Raw genomic sequence first — 19,464 nt, forward strand, 5'->3', positions numbered from 1 at the left:
GTACTTGCAGCTATTCTTGTAATGTGAGGTGCTTTAGAAAGTGACAGCTTGCTGCCTTCACCTTGTGTTTGGCTATAAAGACTGACTGGCAGTGGCTGCAGCCTAACTAATGGTTCTTCCCTGGTACGGTGACTACAGGGTAGCCATGCTAATCGTTCTTTGGATGTTTACCTGTGCTTCATGCCTACACCGTATCATACAGGGCCTCTGTACGCAGACTGTCATTTGCTGTGCTGTCCCTATACCTTCTGCGTTCTTCACGCTGTTCTCCCTGAGCATAAACTGTTGGGCTTCCACATCTACTTTTTGACTGCTTTTCACTGTCCAGGGCTTTAAGAGGGGCTCTAACTTTCAAATGCTTCTTACAAAAAATGCAGACCAAAAGTGATAGACATGAATAGAAAGAAATGCAAGTTTTTAGGAGGGGAATATTACAGCAACTCTTTCTGCTATCACTCGCTCTGCTTTTCATTTTCTTTCCCACTTTGAGTATGTTGTTCATATTAACATTGCAGTTTCTGTAGGTATAATGATACATGTTCAGTTTTTAACATGTAGGTTCGTGTAATGTGTGTGTAAATATACACAAATAATCTTTATGATTCTTTACAGGAAATTAAATCTGCACATAAAATTGCTAAGAAGTACTCATCGATACCACAGATGTGGTCCAGGTGTTTGTTACGTCACTGCTATGGTCTTTGGTTTATCTGCCTTCCTGCATATGTGAAAGTGTGCCATTCAAAAGTCAGGGCTCTGAAAACTGCATATGATGTGCTACAAAAAATGCATACCAAAAAAATAGATCCACCTGATGAGGTAAAATAAGTCAACCCCAGAATCCCAGAAATAGCCCATGGGTTTTATTGAATGGAGGATATGTTTGACTACAGAAGCACAATGCTAACTTGTCTGTATTTTCAGGTATGCTACCGAGTACTCATGCAACTGTGTGGACAGTATGGTCAGCCTGTGCTAGCAGTGAGAGTGCTTTTTGAAATGCAGAAAGCTGGCATTGACCCTAATGCCATTACTTATGGCTACTACAATAAGGTAAGTAATTTTGAAAGGGGGGGGGGGGGGGGGCAATGCATTTTTATCCAGGCAAATAGAAGCAAGCAAGTTCAGATGTAATTCTGTCATTTCTAGTAACTGGAAGAAATACAAGACAGAATAATTGTGTTGTCCTTGCTTTTGTAGGCTTAGAAGTCCACTCTGTAAGTGCCAATGTAACCCAATTTGAAATTTAAAGTAATGATTTCAAACCTGCCTGTTCCTTAAGATGACTTTATTTGACCTTGATATTTCCAAAATAGGCTGTTTTGGAAAGCACCTGGCCTTCAAGCAATCGAGGTGGCTATTTCCTATGGATGAAAATACGAAACGTTGTTTTAGGAATAGCACAGTTTAAAAAAGCATTGAAAAAGCTGCCAGCAAGCACCTCACATACAGCCATTCCTGGTAGAGTATTCACATCCTTTTCTTTTTCATGCTGATAAGAAAATTATTTCAAAAAGCTTTCTGTTGTGAATTTGATGATAAAACAGTTTTAGAGAGAGAGAAAAAAATTCTTGCATAATTTTTAAAAAACAGCTTTTTTTTTTTCTTTGAATCCAAAATAGTCTGCTCTTTATTTGTTGTATCAGCTCTTCATGGAGACAAAATATGAACCTGAAATTGATGTGATAATTATCCTAGTTCATACAATAGCTAGTCTCATAACTGGCAGGAACTTCTGTCCAGCCTTGCCTTTGTTTTGTTTTCCCCCTTTTTTTGATGTTAGCCAAAAGGCAACTGGAACTAGTCCTTGAGTTTGTAGTACTGTTTGCAGGTTCTGCATACCAACTGAAATGATTGCATTTAATTTTGTCTAGAATATAAGTACAATATTTGAGGCTGTAAATTTTTGTTTTCTTCCCAGTAAAGATTTATGTGATGTTCTAATGGCTATATTACCATGCTGGTGATTACTTGCAGTTTGTGGTTTTTGTAGGTACTACTTCCCACAGTATTTATAACTTGCTTTACTAGTAAAGCAAGATAGTACATTTCAAAGTACCAGCAATATAGTTAGTTTAGTTGACGTTGACCTTGGAAGACCTTTGCAATATACATGTATAAATGCATGAAGATCATCTGAATCATCTTTTGAGGTCCCTTCCAACCAGGGTTATTCTATGATTCCAAATATGTACAAATAAATCTTTGCCCTGACAAACAGAACAAATATGATGGCCTTATGGCTAGAGTATTTCTCCTTGACTCAGGAGACTACAGTCCTACTTCTGGCTCTATCACTAGCCTTCTGGATGACCTTGAACAAATTTACTTTATTTCTGCCTGTTCTTCATGAAGCTGACCTTCCTGATAAACCACTTTTTGAAACCCATCTGTGCAAAGCACTATATAAAAGCTTAGTTATGTTGGTTGCAACTCAGACCATGTAAACTAAGGAACTGTAATTAGTCTTTTACTAAGTAACTGTCATTTATATAATTAATGGTATTTGCTTTTGACACCATCTGATTTTTTTGAGATGTCTTTGCATGAAAGCACATAGCTAGAATACATGCTGATTCTTCAGGCAATCCCAAGAACTCTTTCATAAATCCCAGAATATTTTGTTATCTTTACAATAGCAACAAGGTTTTTACCCTCTCTGTAGAGATTCGGTGTAGCATCTTCAGGGGAAAAAAGGGAAAGAAGCTGACTTCCAGCGATGTTGTACCCTTTTGATCCTGGATAGGTGCTTACTGTTATCTCCTAAACCGCATGGGAGTAAACCCCCTAAAGATGCTGCGGGACTGCTGGAGACTTCAGGTTGACCTGGACAAAGGACACAGAATGCGTGTGACTTGAAAGGCTCACTTAGTATTTATAGTGAACAGAAACTTTCTTATCTGCTTTGTTCATTTGCTTTATTTTGGTGCTAATGCATTATAACAACCTGGAAGAGGAACAACCATGTTAGTGTTAAGTAAATTTGGTTCTTGAAATCAATCAATCAGACTATATTAGTTACACGTGGGGCAGTGTTTTGTCATAAGAATGACCAGATGATGGCTTGAATGTTTGCAGGGGATGTTTTTGGGTGGTGTTGGTTATTTTTATTTTACTCTTATTTTGCAAGTAAACTCATGGCTGCTGCCGCATTGTTTCAATTTTTTTTACTTTCTAGAGTAAAACCATGAGAATTACACACATTAACTTTGAGAAACATACTATGCTAAAATGAAACCGTGTTTAGATGCCTCTTAGAGTTCTTGAAAAGATGTGACATTTTGATCAAATAAACCAGGCAACAGAATCAAAGACAAGCAGTGCATTAGTACAGTATTTAAAAAGAAATGTTGCAAATTGCCCTTTTAATTTCATCCTGTAGAGCATCGCTTCAGTGTTTGTGCTGTAAAAGTAAGCCAGTAATTTTTCTCACTTTTTTGTGGTGAAATGTTCACTGTTAATTGGAATGTACTTGATAAGAGGCCTTTGAATTACTGTGGATATTCAATTTATTCTGTTCAACAATGTCAAGCTATTAAATACCATAATCATCTTTATTCTCTCATTGCCCTGTTATGATAGGGGGACTTTCAGACTTTGGCAATAACACATCATTCAGAGAAGAAGCCAGGCAAGGGAAAACTTGTCTTCAAGATATACAAGAACAAAAAGAGGACAAGAGAGAGAGTGACTCCAGTTCTCGTATGTATCTTGTGAATACAGATATCTAGTTCATTGTGGATAAATAGGGATTTCAGCAAAAGCTAAGTGGGGCAGCTGATTGTTTTTTTTTTTTTTTGAATATATGTGATAATGCCACTTTATGCCCATGCCTTAAGTTCTTTTCTCTAAATGTAATTTTGTGGTTGTCTGATGGTTTAACTTTTAAAATTACAGTTCTTTTTTTCCTCCTCTGTTTAAAATAAGTGATAATGGTAATATAAAGGCTTAATGATAATTACAGCTATGTGGTTTTGTCTTTTAAAAAAATATAGGCATAATCTACAAGAAAGCCTTTTCTACCAGTCTAGTTTTTTTATAAATCCTGTAAGAGGAAAACAGCTGAATTTTTGCAGGTCTGTGGGAGAGGTCTAAATTACTCAGCTCCCTGGAATTCTCAAAATTTAGGAGAGGCAGTAGAAATGAGAAGGGCTTTGGTTTTTTGGTTGGGTTTTTTTTTTTTTTCCCAGGTTTTACATCTGCTGCTCATGATTCACTTAACTGCAGCTGAGCAGCATAGACTATGCAAGCATATAGCAGATCAGATCGTGTATAAAAATTTATAAGTACTATAGATTGCCATATACATTCATCGAAAATACACTTTTTCATAAATGTTCTCCTAATAATATCATTATTTAAATGTTTCAGTGTGCTTTTCCCTACTATTTGAGTTAACTATCCCCTTGTCAAGTGGAAGTGGTGTAAAAGTATGAGAAAATATAGAACCGGAAAAGTTACTTCAGTGTTTTCTTTTCACCACAGTCTTCCTTCTAGCATTAGTATTTCTTTCTTCAGTTTACTTGAAAATTTGTGTGTTACTCATGGTCATAAGAACATACCTGTAAGATGGCAGGCAGGTTATTTAGGTTTAGTGAAACTTTTGAGGACACAGAAAACATGGATTCTGCTGAAAGCTTGTATTATTTTTAGCTGTAATTAAAACAAGTTTGTGTGTGTCTCTAATAATAGTATGTGCTGAAAATGTTTTGCACTTTTGAATATGACTTTGAGACCATTAAGTTGCTTGAATTCCTTTAGAGAAGTAATTGTCTATTTTGGGTAGCCACCTGACAACAGAATTTGTCTTTTAGATGTGAAAGAGGTGAATGTAAATACTGCAATATTTCCTTCATTTCTCTTGTGTAGTCACGGTCCTGGGGGTAATGAGATCCATACAGAGAGAGGCTCATTGGCCCTGAGCTCCTGCAAAGGCAGGAGAAAATACTCTTATGCCTATCCTTTGCAAGTGAACCAAAGGTGGTCTTAGTCTCCACAACCACCACAAATTTTGGTGTGAAAGTACTAGCTACTTTGATTCTGTGTACAGAAGCTTATGGAACTTCCAGTTATAAAAGTAATGCCAGGAATTAAATATCCATAGTTCAGTTGTTCCAGCTTGAAAACCTCTGCCCAAGTAGATATTGGCCTATGTATCATGGGATATGGATAATGTGCTGTCACTTAATCCTGCATAAAGCATCTAATAGATAATGGAAACTTGAGATATAAATTAAGTTGCTTTGATTCTAATGAACTGTCTGTCCTTTGCTGTCTTTTTCTGTCTTTTTCCTACAGTATCTGAAGTGGAGAGCGCAAAAGGGAGTGGTGACTGCCTACCTAAACTAAACTATCAGAACTCAACGAATGCCAAAGCCGCTTCTAGCATAGTGCGGCTCAATGGTACAGTTGACAATACCATAGCAGAAGCTAGCACAGGTGAGTGGAAGAGAAAATAGATTTTGATTCTTGTGCAGTTTTGTCTATATATATATATTCCATTTCTAACAAGAGCTCTAAGTAGTGTGCCTGAGTTCTGTTGTCCACAAAACTTACAGTATTTTATTGGTGTAATGCAGTGGCCGATGAAATTTATGAGAGCAACTTTGTGGGAATGAATTTAGGTTAAAGCCTGCATACGCTGTGCCAGGGAGATGCATCTGAATATTCTGCACATCCAGATTTTTTTCTTGTTCCAGATTTTTTTCTTGTTTGCTTTTTTTTTGGCTATAGTTAACATCTGCTAACAAAATCCCAGGTCTGGTTTTTTTCTTGTAACCTCCACAAACTAATGAATTCCTTCAGGATGGACAAGAGGTTTCTGTGCAGTACAATTAAAAAAAACTTTCAGGCATATTCACAAGGCTTTAGTAATGTCAAATCTGGTTATTATAATAATGCCAGCTGTACTTGAAATACTGTAATATCATACTTAAAGTCTGCATCTTTATGCTCTGGCAAAACAATGCAGACTTCTCTGACAATAACTCCTTTTTTTAGCTCTATTTCTAATTCATCAGGTTAGAAAGCATTGCTTTTTTTTTTTTTTTTTACCATTTCCTGGATACCTTTGCTGCCCCTAGCTTTCAAACCTCTTAATAATGGGTTATGTCTCCAAAGAGGAAACTAAATACATGTAAGACTTTTTCTTGATGGTGTCTCTCAAAGTACTCCTGAGTTGTATGATTTGACTCCCTTTTAAATGTTTTATCGTCTGATGGTTCCTAAAAGTTACGATCGTAGTCAACTCAACTTTTCAACCGCTAGCACAGTACATAGTGACTTCAATCTCTGTGTTGTAAACTGTTTGAAAGATGAGACAAATTTGCCTCCTTCTGTAATTTTGTTTAGTTTTTTTGCATAGCAAGAAATAAAGCACCTTTTTTTTCATCTGTTTTTCAGAGAGTTCTGTAGGATTGTTGTTTACATCGTCATTTGAGGATGCCAGTAAAGCAGAAGTTATAAAAAGTAAATCCTTAAGAAAAAGACATAAAAGTGCAGTAGAATCTGACTTAAGGGAGATACCATGGGAAAGCAGGAACCGTAACCTGAGTGGAGATGCCTTAATGGGACTCATGATAAATAGAATAAATCAGAAAGCAAACCCGGGAGAAATCGTTGAAAAACTAGGAGCTGATGCCAAAATCCTATCTAGTGCATTACAGAAAAGCATAAGGCCAAAAACTCTTAATATCAGAACTTCCTCTTTAGGATCTAAGAGAGAAAGCCTGGAGAAAGAATCTAGTGATGAAGATGCAGCTTTTGATTGCAGTTTTACAGATAAAACAGAGTCTCCTGTTATCTTTGATCTGGAAGACTTGGATGCAGAACCTGAAACATCTACAGCAGTGAAATCCTCCAGTGAAAAATCTAGAAAGCTGCAAAGAAAGAGCAGCTTTCCAGTGAAGTCAGTTGAAAAGACAGATGTTGAAACTGGATTTGATCCACTGTCCCTGCTGGTTGCCGAGACAGAACAGCAGAAAGAGGATGATGAGGAGGAGGATGATAGAAGTGTTTCTACTCCATCTGCAAGGCGAGATTTAGCTGAAGAAATAGTTATGTACATGAACAACATGAGCAGCCCTTTGTCAAGTCGTGCCCCAAGCATTGAGTTGCAAAAACCCTATGATGACAGAAATGCTAGTAAAAAGAGCCCAACAGTAATCCAACCTTGTAGGAGGTCCAGCCTTCCCCCGAACTCCCCGAGGCCATCCAGTCTTACCAAATCCAAGAGTTATCATGCAAAAAATGAAGAAAGACCGAGAGACAGGCTTTGGTCCTCCCCAGCTTATTCCCCAAACAGTCCAGCAAAGGAACAGCCACAGGACGCAGCTAGTGCGTTAACACTTGTGTCTTCACCATCATTCAACTTGGATACGTTGTTAACACCTAAGTTTGATGTTCTAAAAAGCAGCATGTTTTCTGCTGGAAAAGGGGTTGCAGAGAAAGCTAGCAAGTGGTACTCAAAATTTACAATGTATGCTGCATCCTCAAAGGTAAATTTTTACAATTACTTTCCCCTGGCCCCAAACCTAAGTTCCTATAAATAAAGGAAGAAGCTTTGTAAAGGTTTAATCGCCAACTCCTATGTGATGAATCCCCCGTTTGGATGACATGCATCATGGTAGACTATGTGCATTAAGTTCTTTTAATCACGTTTGAATTTCCAGGACCCTAATTTTGTTGTCCTGAATCAAACAAAATTTCGGTCTAGCATGGGTTCAGAGTATATTTAATGGGAAAACCTAAGTATACTGTAGTGTGTTGACAGGGCAGAGAAGATTGCTCTGCCTTCCTTTATTTACCTAAAGAAAAAAATACTTAAATAAACAATAATTTTTTAAATTCTTTACAGCTTTGGGGGGGGGGGGGAGGGAAAGGGAAATCTGCTTGTATTGATTACCAAAGTGACTTAAGGCTAACTTTGAGCTGAGGTCAATTGTTTAGAAAGTTCTTTGCTGCTACCAACTCAAACCAAAACTCTTCTTATTCCCAGTCCTTGGGAATGAAAATAGACGCAGTTTGCTCTTGGTGTGTTGTCTTAATGTGCTTAAAAGCAAACTGAGACTAATTAACTAAAGTATCAGTGATGCCTTGCCTATGCTAATGCATTCCTACAGCTGCTAATAACTTCTGTAACAACGGTGGGAAAAAATTATAGGATTAAAATGTTTAAGTTTTCATTTAGATCTTTTTATTTGGAGAATCTCTTAAAAAGAATCCTCATGTAGCTATTTAACCCTGAGCGAAACTTGCCTTGTTTCACGTTTGTTCTGAATACAGATCTGAGCTGAGTGACTTTTCAAGGAGGCGAGTTCATGCTTTGAATTTACTGAGACAAAGAAGGCTGCCTTTTATTTTCAGAAATATTTTTGCTTTCCTTTTCTCACTGGAATTTGTTTTCTTCTCTCAGGATCAAAATTCAGACCGAGCCAGCGTTTCATCTCTTGGAGCTCTGGACTCAGAATCTACTTCTCTAACTGATGAAGATGTCTGCAATGATTTTGAAAGTGCTTCTCCTCAGGAGAATACCACATCAGAAATTAAGGGAATTGGCCTCAGCAGTACAAGCCTAGAGAGCTCAGCTTCCCATGATGGCTCATCAAAACAATTTGAACAGTGTGGTAAGAGACAGCTTTTGCATTGCATTCATTGATCTGAACAAAAATATTCCAGTTTTAGAAGTTGTTCTTTCATAATTCTCGGTTTGGGATCATCCTACTTGTTAGCCCTTTTTGTGGAAGAAGTAAATTTTTCTTTTCTTACCTGCAAACTATTACTCATACAGATATGTCCATACCTATGGATATTTTTATTGTAGGACATTGTTTTGGGTGTTCTTTCTTGCGGAATAACTTGCACAGTAACATCCTGTCCCTGAATAAGTTTCTGAATGCTACAGCTATGCAAATAAGAGACCCTTTAAGGTCCTTCAGTGTTCATGTAATTGCCTTATTTGTGTAAGCTGTACAGCTCCAGAAAACATCTATAAAAACTTTCAAAAGGTGACTTTATTAGTCTGTTTTGTTTTTTTTTTTCTAAAAGTAGTAAAAATCCTTTTTGGAAAATTGTTATAATTCTTCTTTAAGCCACTGTTGAAGCTGATTATCAGACAGACTTTGTATTTTTTTTTTTTTCCTAATCTGCACCGGCTAATTGGTAGTGACTGTTAATATCAATTTCTGTACTATACTACTGTCATTGGAGTACAGTGTGTCAAGCAGAATCAGGATGAAAGGAAGATCTGTCTTAGATCCCTCCACTTAGCACCTATAAGAGTATGCCCAGGTTTGGCTCCCTAGTTTGTGGGATGTGGAGGAACTGGAGAGGGGCAGTGGAGGCTGCCATCGTAGCTGGGGATTTGGGGCATCCTGAGGCTGAGGGGAGCCTGGCTTGTTCAGTGTGGCAAAGAGAAGGGTCAGGGATATCTGCAATCGCAAGCAGCACCTCTTATCCTTCCCTAGTTTTTGTCCAGACAGAAAGCGTGGGTATGAATTACTTAATCTGTAAAATTTGTTTCCAAGCTACCAACTGTTGTAAAAGAAGAAAACTGAACATATGGAAATTCTATGTTGGTAGATTTTATTTTTGCTGTTGTTGGTGCTGGGCAGATGGCAGCCTCACATTCCAGCTTCACATTTCTTTATGTCTGAGTATATCCGATTTGTTGCATCTTCCATCACACATGTTACAACTGCAGTATTGTTTGACCAGAGAAACAGTTTACTAAAAAAGCATATTCTATATAACTAATACTTTGGGTTTTTTCTGTTACTAGGGTCTCTTTCAAAGTTTCCTTTACCTGACAAATCGGAGTTGGTATCTTCTTGCAGTACAAGTAGTACCAGTGTGTTTCAGAACTACGCTATGGAGGTACAGGACGATTTATTGATTTTAATTGATACACTAAAAGCGTATGTCTTTAAATATAAATGCTATCTGAATCTCTGTTAAAGTTCAAAGCTTAAAACTAATCCACTGAAAGATAGATAAATATTTCTGTGACAGAGTAGGTTTCATTTCAAATCCTGCTCTAGAAATGTCTTTATTGCAGTCACATCTTTTGGTCCGTAAAGTTGCGGTTCTCAAGAGTTTGAGAATTGGATGCCATTAAATTCAGGCATCTAAATCCCTTGTGCAGTTAAATTTGTTTGAAGTGAAAATACCAAGTCTTAAATAGCACTATACGCTTAAAAATACGGAATAGATAACTAGCTATTTCTTGTTGTAGCTTCTAGTAAGATCATTTTGCTTGTCACTGTTACACCGGATTTGGATTAATGACTGGTCATTTTCATCTTTTTCCCCATCATTTCTATTATACTGGCAGTCACTACAGAAGAGTGTTTAAATTCTGAGAATAATTTATGTAGGTGCATAAATATTCCTGCACTATTATGTTTGCAAATTACAAATGACACGTTATTGTTAATAAAAATATTATTGCCTAATTGGCTGGTTTTACTCTGGGAAGCCATAAAAGGATCACCTAACCCACTTAGCTAAAGTATATTTATTTCACGAGCATAGTTCCAGATTCCAGTCTACTTGCTACAATAGAACAAAGACTTGCATTTAATAAATTTTTCAGACAAGGTTCATTCCAGTCATTTACCATATCAGCTGTCTGAATGCAGTTTGGATTTAAGATTTAATAGTTGTTCTGAAATACATAAATTTAAACCCAAATGTTCCAACCTAAAGCCTGGGAACAGATATTTGGCTGAACTTGCACGCAAGTGGTGAGCTGTATTCATCTAAAGGCAAAGATTTTGGCTATAGTTTTAACTGCTTTGTAAAAGAAGAATAGTTTTGAGAATGTGTAATAGTGGAGTTCTGTTATCTGCTGTATGCAGGTCCTCATCTCAAGCTGTTCACGATGTCGAACTTGTGACTGTTTGGTTCATGATGAAGAAATCATGGCAGGTTGGACAGCAGATGATTCAAATCTCAATACCACGTGTCCTTTCTGTGGCAATTTATTTCTGCCTTTTTTAAGCATAGAAATCAGAGATCTTCGGCGACCTGGACGGTAACAACATTATTTGAATTTTCCTCAATTTTGAATGCTCATAATTCTGAAGTAACTTTTGTTTGGTTTTTAAATAATATTAAGATTTTGCTTTCCCTGCAGGTATTTTCTGAAGTCCAGCCCTTCTACAGAAAACATGCAGTTCCCATCGCTTTTTGCAAATCAGAGCGGGAAGTCCTGTAACACTGCAACTACTGTTGGCCTTGCTCCATCTCTAGTGTCTGTTCAAGAGGATATAAATTCAAACAGGTAAACCTGCATTTTCTGCATAGAAATTACTCAGGTTCTCTGTGGATGTGCACATACTCCTCATCAACAGAAATAAATTTAACCAGATACTGTCTGAAGAGAAGAAATTGATTTGAGAGAGGATCTCCTTGCTGCCTCTCCTTTATCTCTTGAGTTGATCACATCGTGTTTTTTCAGTATGGTGTTTACCATTTCATCCCTAATATAAAAATTCATGTAGGCATCTGTAATTCTGCAAATTTTATGAACTCTTTTAGGAAGTTTGTGTTCATTATCAGTGCAAGGGGGAATGAAACTTGCACTGTAGCATGAATGAGTGTGGTGGCTGACAAGGTAGAATTTGAGGTGTCCTGTCAATTATTTCCAGTTTATTTCTGCCTGTTTGCGTAGATGTTTGAGCACTGTAAGTAAAAGAAAAAGCTGAGATTCTTAACTTTTTTTCCCCCCCCAGCAAATCTAAGCAGCATGACAATATTTGTGCCAGAAGCATCCAGATCCCGTCAGGAAGAAGACAAAATACCTCTGGGTCAGAATGTACAAGTCACCCTGTAGCAAGGAGTATCAGTACTTTTGGTCCATTGGAAGAAGATGAGAAGGAAAACCAGAAGATCAGCCATATCATTCCTACTGGTAGCCTGCCTGCTACTTTGCAAGGACCAACAGTGTGTAGTTTTTCTACCTTAAATGTAATTTTTTTAAGTGTGTGATAGATGAGAGAAATGTGAAACAGCATTAATTAGGAGAATAGAATTAACCATCCCAAATTATGAGAAATACTAGGTTTTATTATTTTAACTAATATTAGTTGTAGCTTATAGATGCTGGTGTGTCTCATAGGGAACAAAAGCATTCATAAGACTTTGTAAAGATAGCTACATTCCAACTAAGGGCATCTTTTCATCTTTACCACAGGATTCCTTGGGCCTGGAATGGCGCTTACCTAGTCCAGATCCTATAACGGTTCCTTATCTCAGTCCTCTAGTGGTATGGAAAGAGCTTGAGAGCTTACTTGAAAATGAAGGGGATCATGCAATAACAGTGGCGGACTTTGTAGATCATCATCCTATTGTGTTCTGGAATTTGGTGTGGTATTTCAGACGCTTGGACTTGCCCAGCAACTTACCGGGATTGATACTTTCTTCTGAGCACTGTAATAAAAACTCCAAGGTATGGAATCAGATAGGAAACGTTGACATATGAGAAATGCTTGTTTTGCCATATGGGGAATCATTACATAATTTGGTAACTCTTAGAAATGTGTCTTACAATATGCTGGGCCCTGTCCTGAATGGGTAAAGAATGTGTCACTGAAGGAAAATATGCCTAACTCCAGAACTTGGGCTCAGCAGTACTTGTGCGGGGTAAGTGTTTAGCTCTTACTAGTCACACTATAACTTGTGATCCTCAGTTACAAAGCAGATAAGTTTCTAGTTGGTTTTATTGCAGTTTGACTAGTTAAGCAGTAGGAGGAGGAAGAAGTTAGGATTTTAGGACTGTAGGAAGAAACGCAAAATACTCATTTGCTCTGTCACTGACATCCTGTTCAGACTTAGCTTTCTCTGGTTTTACAGCAGTTTTAATACTAAAGCTTTTTACCATGAGGCCTATAGATGTGAAGATATATTTTAAATACAGAAGTATTCTGTCATGACTTTGTAATAAACTATCTTTATGCATTCTCCTGTTCAGATTCCGCGAAACTGTATGTCAGAGGACAGTAAATATGTTCTTATTCAGATGCTATGGGACAATATGAAATTGCATCAGGATCCAAGGCAGCCTCTGTATATTTTGTGGAATGCTCAGAGTAAGCTGTGTTTCTTGTGTTTTTTGGTGGTCTTTTTTAAAGAACAGTTTTCATTTTGAGCAACTGAAGAATGTGTTTTGAAAAAAGATGTCTTTGTGGATAGTTCACACAAGATACATGACTGGTTTTTGATCATGCTACTTTTTGTCTTGCAGGTCAAAATCGCACTCTTTTGTTTGAGAGTGAGTGTTAAGTTTGGTGTTGCTATTCTAAGTTTGTGCGACTCGGGGAGGGAGGGAGGGTGGTTGTATGTTTAGCCGTAAACTGCTTGAACAAATTTAGCTTTCCAGCATATCTGTTTCAAATCATTGACCAGCATCTCAGTGGCTTTTTCTTCATTGGGGAGGGAGGAATAAGAGGGAATATGTTTCAGTGATACACTGAACTTACATTGACAGTTCATCCACTTAGCTTGTTTTTATTTTTAGAATTTGCTTACTAAGAATTTTGTTGCCAGTGTTGGATCATATGCCTCAAAATAGCTCATGACCCATTACAGTTGTTGAGTTCTCTTACGTGCTTTTTTGTGTTTCCTTACGTTGATATTATTTTGACTTGATGTTTATTGTTCTTTGTTCACTACATATATGTCAATGTTTTCACAGTTTGTGTAGCCTCCCACCTTTTTTTAATAACTTTTTCTACTTGCTACACAAAGAATATATTTATTCTTACAGCATTTCTAATGTTTTTCAGCCCAGAAGTACCCAATGGTCCATTTATTGCAAAAAGATGATGACTCTTTTAATCAGGAGCTCTTGAGAAGTATGGTGAAAAGCATTAAGATGAACGATGTGTATGGACCAATGAGTCAAATATTAGAGAGATTGAACAAATGGCCACATATTAAGAGACAGAGGTAAGAATATGAACATGCCTAACTGGAGCAAGATTGGACAACAATAAGGCTATTGTAATATGAATTATATTTTCATAGTGTGTTTTTTAAAGAAAAAAGGACTGGTTTTGAGCAGTGTTATCAAATTTATCACTTAGTCTGGTGAATATTCTTTTTTGTGATAACTTTCAGAAACTTATTTTAGAAAAAAAAATCAGATAAACTATTTTTCACTTTTTCCTCTCCCTCTCCTCTTCATGTCCACCTTTTTCTTAACTCTGATGGGAAATCAAGTAGGGAGCGTGTATATGTGTGCATATTTTGTTTTTAAATGTTATTTATATATTAGTGTGGGGTTTTTTAAGTTAAAAAAAAAACCCTATACTTGTTCCTATGGTGCATGGGTAGATTGTTTTGTTTGTTTTTAAGTTTCTGGTAGAGAACAGAAGGGGAGCTAAGAAGAGAGGTTAAGTCTCATGTTGAGGAAGGTTTTTTCCATTAGCAGTGGAATTAGTGAAAATTAGTTCTTATGAATTTGTATTTCTTGCGTGGTTTTACTGATTTTTATTTATAGTAAGATATAGAGCACCCTTTTCAACAGCTGCAGTATTGACAAGGTATTTATTTGCTTGTCTGCCTGCTCTTTCAAGATAATGTAGAAATGCAGAAAAGCAAGCTCCTTACCTGTTTGTCAAATTTGGTGGAATTTTGTTGAGTGCCTTAAGTGCACGCTTCACTCTGCATGCGCTTGGTGCAACTTCCAGCACATCAGCGGACACCTTAAGTTAAGGACCTACCACGAGTGATCCCCATATGTGGGGAGTCCAGGGCATTCTCCAGAGGTCAGAAATGACAACATTTTGGAGGTGGCATTCAGGAATTATGTTCAAAATGCTGGTTTTTAAAAATAAGTTATCTCTAAATGCTTCAATCTATTTTTAATATAGATTGTTTTGTGATATATTATTGCAGTAAAGAAATACTGACATTTCTTCTTACAATTTCAGGAGCCTTTACAGAGAAATATTATTTCTCTCACTTGTTGCCCTAGGAAGAGATAACATTGATATAGGTAAGTTTGTTTATAAATTATTCAGATAAACATAGATGATGAATGTATGCAAACTAGTTTTTCAGCTTCCAAAAAAAAAAAAAAAAATCTGTAGATTAGGTGTGTGTCATTCAATGGTAAGTGCTGAATAAAAAGGACTTCACAGTTATTTTCCACTGATAAGCGTACTAGCTGTCACTGTATTTGGGTTATGTTTTTGAGCACAGTGTATAGAAGTTGTTTTTCTATTTCTGCAGATGCTTTTGACAGAGAGTACAAAATGGCCTATGATCGTCTCACAGCTAATCAAGTGAAGAATACTCATAACTGCGATAGACCACCAAGTACTGGAGTGATGGAATGCAGAAAGATTTTTGGAGAACCATATCTTTAAATATACCTAGATAAAGAGGTGATATCTGTGATGTGTACCTGTGTAAAATAACCACTTCAGTCACAAGGAACATCTCAGTCTTCAGTGTTTAAGAACGTATGTACAAATGTACTATGGCCAGAAGGCCTTGGAAAAATGAGGCCTATCTACAGCTGTGGAAATGGACAGAGTGAAAAATGGGCCAAATGTTATTTCCCTGTCCCTTGTCCTTTCTGCAAATCCATGTGTAGGAAGGAAGATTCTAAACAAAATCAGTTCTTTAACTTGGGACAACATGTTACAGTTCCCTTCTTTAAAAAAATTAAATAACAGGTGGACAAAAACAATGCACTGAAATGAATGCGAGTGAAGTAAATTCTTCAAAATTTATTGTTTACATAGAATATTCATGATGTTATGAAGAGCATACAAAGTTGTATTATACATATTTTAAATTGTTTATAGTAAGTTGATATTTTTTTAATTTTTTTAAATTACTGGAGTGAATTTTAAATGGACTTGCTGCATAAGCAATACAGTGCTTTTTTTTTTTTCTTCAGTACACTGCTATTTATAGTAACTTGTCCAGTTACTTTTTGAAGAGTGATTTGTTTTTAAAGCAGAATAGAATACATTAACCTTCACCTAGACCGTACTCTAGATACAGGATTTCTCCCATGCATGCATGGAAAACGTATTACCACAGCAATCAGAAGGAAGGTATGGTAAACCTCGGTAAAACTCTACTAATGAACACACTGATGTCTCTGTAAAACACTTCTGTAGAAATCTCTTCTTCCTCTCCTGTTCCCTTCGCTCCCCACTCCCTAGTAGAGAGAAAGCATACTGAAGAGTCCTACAGATTATGTTATGGAATCAGTACATCTCAGCTGTTGGCATTTGTTAATGTGACCTCATTACAGATGTAATACAAAGCAAATGACAGCCTGCAAGAAGTTCTTCGTAAACATGCAGTGTTCAGAGTCTTGGTGGATGTGTTTGAAACACACTAAATCTGGCACGTACATAATGCTAATCCAAAGCTTTTAACTAAAGTAGATACAGCAAACTTGCTACAGGGAATATATAGGGAATGTAACTTATTAGGGCATATTGTGCATAGTTAAATGTACTTGGAATGTTTGGTCTCTATTTCACAGGCAGAACAAATTTTTATTTTTTTCTGTGGAGAAAAACGCTACGTCAGTCCTTGTGGTGGAGTCATGGCTCTTGACTCATGTTTTCTTGTTCTAGAGATTTAAAAAAAATGTTCTGTGCTCTCAGTCACATAGCAACTCCTCAGCAGAAGGTAGGCTACAGAGAAAGTATCAGAAGTCTTGTATAGAGGTGGGAAAACAGACATTGAATTGTATAAAAAACCCTAAACAAATTAAACTGTGCTTTAACAAATAGTTATCAAATAGTGACAAATAGTTACTTTAAGTAATCCTAATGGTTTTCCAATTCTAATTTCTTTTAGTTGTTGCTATCATAATACTTCTAAATATTCAGCTGTTACATTAGATTTTATATTTTGGTCTTGCAACCAGCGGGTGTTTTTTAAGATGTCTTTAGTTTGCAAGTGTAATAATACAGCAATGTTTAGTTAGGCAGAAAGGAGATAAACTTTAAAGCTCACATTTACTTTATTAAATGAAATAGTGAGCCTCTTACAGGCTTAAATGAGAAGTAATGCTGCTATGAAGCTCTGTGTAACCTCTTCCCAGACCTCTGTAAAGTAGCAAGAAGGTGCTGCCCTAAGAAAGGATTTAAAATTTGTAGAGCTGCAGGTATACGCTGATGATAATTGTAAGACGCAGTCTTGTTGGATACAGCTTTCATCGGGTAATACCTCTTCTCTAATTTGCTGCTGATTATGTAGCTGACCATTTTGAACATATCCCCCCCAACCCTGAGGTGGAGCTAGCAATGTCACACTTACCAACATTTTTCACATTTTATTTATTTTAACAGTTTGCGATGCTCTCTTTTGTACTGCCAGGCTTGCAAAGTATTCCTCACGCATGAAATACAGCTACTTTTTTTTTCACCCAGGTAGATGGTAAACAGCGTATCAGTGTAGGGTGGATACATACCCCCTTCATTCTTCTGAACTATTGTGAAAAGCACCAGGTTATTTTTTAACATGTTCATTGTAAGTACCTATTAGTGTGCATGTATGCTCTGCTCTGTACAGTAGGTATACTGTATTTACCAAGTAAAAGTTGCATACAGTAGTTGTGTATATAAACTCATACATGTTTGTCCTGTGTGTAAGGTAGTGTTCCTAGCTCTTTGCAGTTCTGTTCCCCATATGTCATTTACCACTTGGGGCAGCCACCGTTTTATAGGACCTGCAGGCCATGAAGGAGGGCAAGTGCTTTTTCCAGAGCTGCTGTGGTGTGTTAGAGGTACTGAGCTATGAAGCAAGCTTCACGCTTCCTATTTTAGCCTGGCAGAAGCACCTGAGCCTGGTCTCTAACCACCTCTCACTTACTAGGATGTAACACTGCAACTGTGTGTGCTGGCACAGGTGTAGATGCGACGCTTGTAATACGTGGCCCGCTTCCTCCATTCTAGTCCCAGCTTAGTTGTAAGTACTTCCAACTGTCTTCAGACTTACAAAGCCAACAAGTTTGCCGCTTCATTCAAGTATCAACAGTCCTGCCGGTATTATCGGAAGAGTATATACTGTCCCATGAAAAGGATTGTATATGTAGCCTTCAGACAAACAGTCTTACTGCGTTCTTGTACCCTCAGAGTGGCACTCCTGAAGCATTGCCAGTGTTTATTTGGGTGTGCTTTTAAATTACTGTATCATGTAGTAGTTCATCAAGTGAAATCATGATACTTAACGAATTGTTTTATGAAGTCTGTTGCAAGTCAGTCCACTGTAGAATAAAATATAGTTGGAATAATGATACACTTTGTGGGAAATTTTCCTCATTCAAGTCATGATGTTCAAAATGTAGGTCCTGAGGTGGATAGTTTTTAAGCATCATACAATTCAATGTTGAAACAATTTTCAAATCTCACTGTCCTTTATTAGAAAAGCAATTTGAGTATATTTTCCAATACCGCAAAGATGGATAAATAAAATATTTGAGACATATTTTCAATTTAAAATTTTGTATGAACTGAATTTTCTCCTTTTGTGTAGTAAATAATGCTTATGTCAAAAACCTTAAACAAAGGTTTTACATTTGCAGTGCAATATATATTTTGCTTTGCTTATGGTTCCACTGGAATAATTATTGGAGATGAAATTCTGAAATGTGAATAGAAATTGTGCTGTTTCTCTGACACTGCTAACTGTTTCCCATTTTGAGAAGGTTTGCTGTTGGTACAGTTACAGCCTGATGAGTTAGACTTCCACTGGTGAATTAAATGATTTGTACCCCAAGAAAGAGAAAATTCCTGCATGTAAAATCTTTGTATAACAAATGGGAGATGCAAATAGTAATGAGAGAGGGGTATTTCTGGATATTATCTCACTGGGATTTAAAAATGGTACTTCGTTAGCCTGCAAGCAGCACTTTTTAAATGAATGGTTGTAGATTTGTAAATATGTAATGTTTAAATTTTATTTACCAAAAACCCAGTATGCTGGATGTTTGCTTTGGTTTGTAGTTCCTTTAAAATATGCAAGTCAGTGTTCACAATGTTAAGGTTTTTTTTTTTTTCTGTCTCACCCAAAAAAGAAGCTTTACAGTGAGTCAATAAAAAGCTTAAAATCTTTCTGGTTATTTTCATTAACGTTTTATTAGATGGATTAGAATGACAGAGATGTCTGCAACTCTTAACTACATTGTTTGCTCACATGAGGCATTGGTAACAATAAACCTTTCAGGTTTGTTGATAGTTGATGTTGGTGGCATTTTTCATAGTGGTTCATAGAAGACAGTGCTAACAACAAGAATTAGTGCTGGATAACATAATCTGTAAATTTCAGAGATTAGTGTGTCAGGATGAGAACAAAACTCAAGCAGTTGAACTTCGTGCTGTAGTATTTCTGATTCCTGGTTTTAGTTTTTATTAGTGGTAATGTGATATTCTAACCCCAGATCCGTTTAGTCTTGTTACGGTAAGATGTAAATCCATATGACATCATGCT

The 19,464-nt window shown here is 36.8% G+C and overlaps 1 protein-coding gene across 4 annotated transcripts in view; it reads left to right on the plus strand.

Annotated features, from left to right (window-relative positions):
• The window catches only part of DENND4A (DENN domain containing 4A), a 57,419-nt gene extending 38,340 nt beyond the window's left edge, over positions 1 to 19,079 (plus strand). For 2 of the 4 annotated variants that reach the window (XM_075713463.1, XM_075713464.1), the window contains 17 exons: positions 613 to 819; positions 925 to 1,053; positions 1,317 to 1,461; positions 3,583 to 3,702; positions 5,299 to 5,439; positions 6,403 to 7,496; positions 8,414 to 8,624; positions 9,779 to 9,873; positions 10,857 to 11,032; positions 11,135 to 11,281; positions 11,733 to 11,943; positions 12,194 to 12,448; positions 12,971 to 13,088; positions 13,244 to 13,270; positions 13,785 to 13,947; positions 14,934 to 14,998; positions 15,235 to 19,079. In XM_075713463.1, the coding sequence (XP_075569578.1) occupies positions 613 to 819; positions 925 to 1,053; positions 1,317 to 1,461; positions 3,583 to 3,702; positions 5,299 to 5,439; positions 6,403 to 7,496; positions 8,414 to 8,624; positions 9,779 to 9,873; positions 10,857 to 11,032; positions 11,135 to 11,281; positions 11,733 to 11,943; positions 12,194 to 12,448; positions 12,971 to 13,088; positions 13,244 to 13,270; positions 13,785 to 13,947; positions 14,934 to 14,998; positions 15,235 to 15,371 (3,441 nt within the window). In that variant the 3' untranslated portion in view covers positions 15,372 to 19,079. Of the gene's footprint in view, positions 1 to 612; positions 820 to 924; positions 1,054 to 1,316; positions 1,462 to 3,582; positions 3,703 to 5,298; positions 5,440 to 6,402; positions 7,497 to 8,413; positions 8,625 to 9,778; positions 9,874 to 10,856; positions 11,033 to 11,134; positions 11,282 to 11,732; positions 11,944 to 12,193; positions 12,449 to 12,970; positions 13,089 to 13,243; positions 13,271 to 13,784; positions 13,948 to 14,933; positions 14,999 to 15,234 lie in introns of those variants that run through there. The other 2 variants (XM_075713465.1, XM_075713467.1) reach the window with 2 other exon arrangements.
• The last annotated feature ends 385 nt before the right edge of the window (positions 19,080 to 19,464 follow it).

Source organism: Pelecanus crispus, chromosome 7, assembly GCF_030463565.1.
Source record: "Pelecanus crispus isolate bPelCri1 chromosome 7, bPelCri1.pri, whole genome shotgun sequence".
Taxonomy (NCBI): domain Eukaryota; kingdom Metazoa; phylum Chordata; class Aves; order Pelecaniformes; family Pelecanidae; genus Pelecanus; species Pelecanus crispus.